Source organism: Priapulus caudatus, unplaced genomic scaffold (assembly GCF_000485595.1).
Source record: "Priapulus caudatus unplaced genomic scaffold, Priapulus_caudatus-5.0.1 Scaffold529, whole genome shotgun sequence".
Taxonomy (NCBI): domain Eukaryota; kingdom Metazoa; phylum Priapulida; class Priapulimorpha; order Priapulimorphida; family Priapulidae; genus Priapulus; species Priapulus caudatus.
Genome location: NW_014577590.1, coordinates 64,291 through 65,713, shown reverse-complemented (window position 1 = coordinate 65,713; position 1,423 = coordinate 64,291). Strand labels below are relative to the sequence as shown.

At 44.1% G+C, this 1,423-nt stretch overlaps 1 protein-coding gene across 1 annotated transcript in view; it reads right to left on the bottom strand.

Annotated features, from left to right (window-relative positions):
* The window catches only part of LOC106811338 (nuclear hormone receptor FTZ-F1-like), a gene marked incomplete at its 3' end in the record, with an annotated part of 26,550 nt that overhangs the window by 15,247 nt on the left and 9,880 nt on the right, over positions 1-1,423 (bottom strand). Inside the window, exon 6 of the mRNA XM_014814920.1 lies at positions 61-67. Coding sequence (XP_014670406.1) covers positions 61-67 — 7 coding nt within the window. The remainder of the gene's footprint in view (positions 1-60; positions 68-1,423) is intronic.

Sequence of the window (1,423 nt, the reverse complement as noted above, 5' to 3'; positions counted from 1 at the left end):
ACTGAGGGTCTCAAAATAATACTGACTGGCCAAATAATCTCTGCTAACCACCCACGTTACAGCAAACCTGCAAACAGCAAGGGACACAACAGTTCAAAATTGAGGGCAGCAAGCAGCAGTTTTGCTGCCTACAAGGGTGCAAGAGTCAGCTAGCTATTTGCTTTCAACGTCAGCAGTCAATGCTTGCTGCTAAGATATTCCTAATACACCATAAAAAAAGCACCAAAGATTCTGCCTGCTGGGTGAGTAAACTTGCTGCCTGCCCTTTTCACTGCCAGCAAGTAGTTGATTGTTGGCAACCAAGTTAATTTCTAACCCTGTTACAGGACACACACACATCTATCACCGATATTACACCCATCAGTGCCAACCACCACCACTTTACTGGGCAAGTAAGACAACGGCCTGACATTACTACCAACACTAACATCTGTGCCACACAATACGCTAAGTAAAACTAAAACTAAAACATCCTACAATATTTGTTGCCAACAGTTGTTCCACCGTCTATCATGGGCTAACCGCACAAGAACGTCACCTAAACCTCGCCTCCAACATTCTTTGAGTATATCATCATCCAATGCACACAGTTCCCAACACATCTAATCCCTCGCCTTCTGCATTTCGTTGCAGACATCTAACAAACACAGTTCCCGATACATCTAACCCTATATAGCCTCCTCCATTCCTCAGAGACGCTGTTTCCTTCCACTATACCCCCATTACGCTAAATTAGTGACACTCCTGAGTCCTCAGCATATCTAACTCCTCACCGTTGACACACCTTGAGAAAATAACACACACATGCACACGACATAGTAAGTTGAACAACCACGACTGACAACCACGACTGCAAGCCCTCGGCTCTCCTACTATAACACCATTGTCCTTCCCCTAATCATCTATACACCCACATATTCCATTCCCCTACAACCACTGAGACTGAGAGACATCCAACACACACACAAAATATGTCACGTACATCTACACTTCATGGTGATCAAATGTCTGAAGTTTGATTGGAATCCCTTGAAATCTGTGGAAGTAGTTCGCACCACAAACTTTTTGCAACGGCGGGGGTATAATCAAGGATGAGATACGGTTTGAACTTTCCATAGCAACGCGTTGATGGACGCACACAAGAAATATGTCGCGCACATCTACACTTAATGGTGACCAAGTGTATGAAGTTTGATTGGAATCCCTTGAAATCTGTGGAAGTAGATCGCACCACAAACTTTTTGCAACGGCGGGGGTATAATCAAGGATGAGATACGGTTTCCATAGCAACGCATTGATGAACGCACACAAGAAATATGTCGCGCACATCTACACTTAATGGTGACGAAGTGTATGAAATTTGATTGGAATCCCTTGAAAACTGTGGAAGTAGTTTGCGCCATAAACATTTTGCAACGGACCG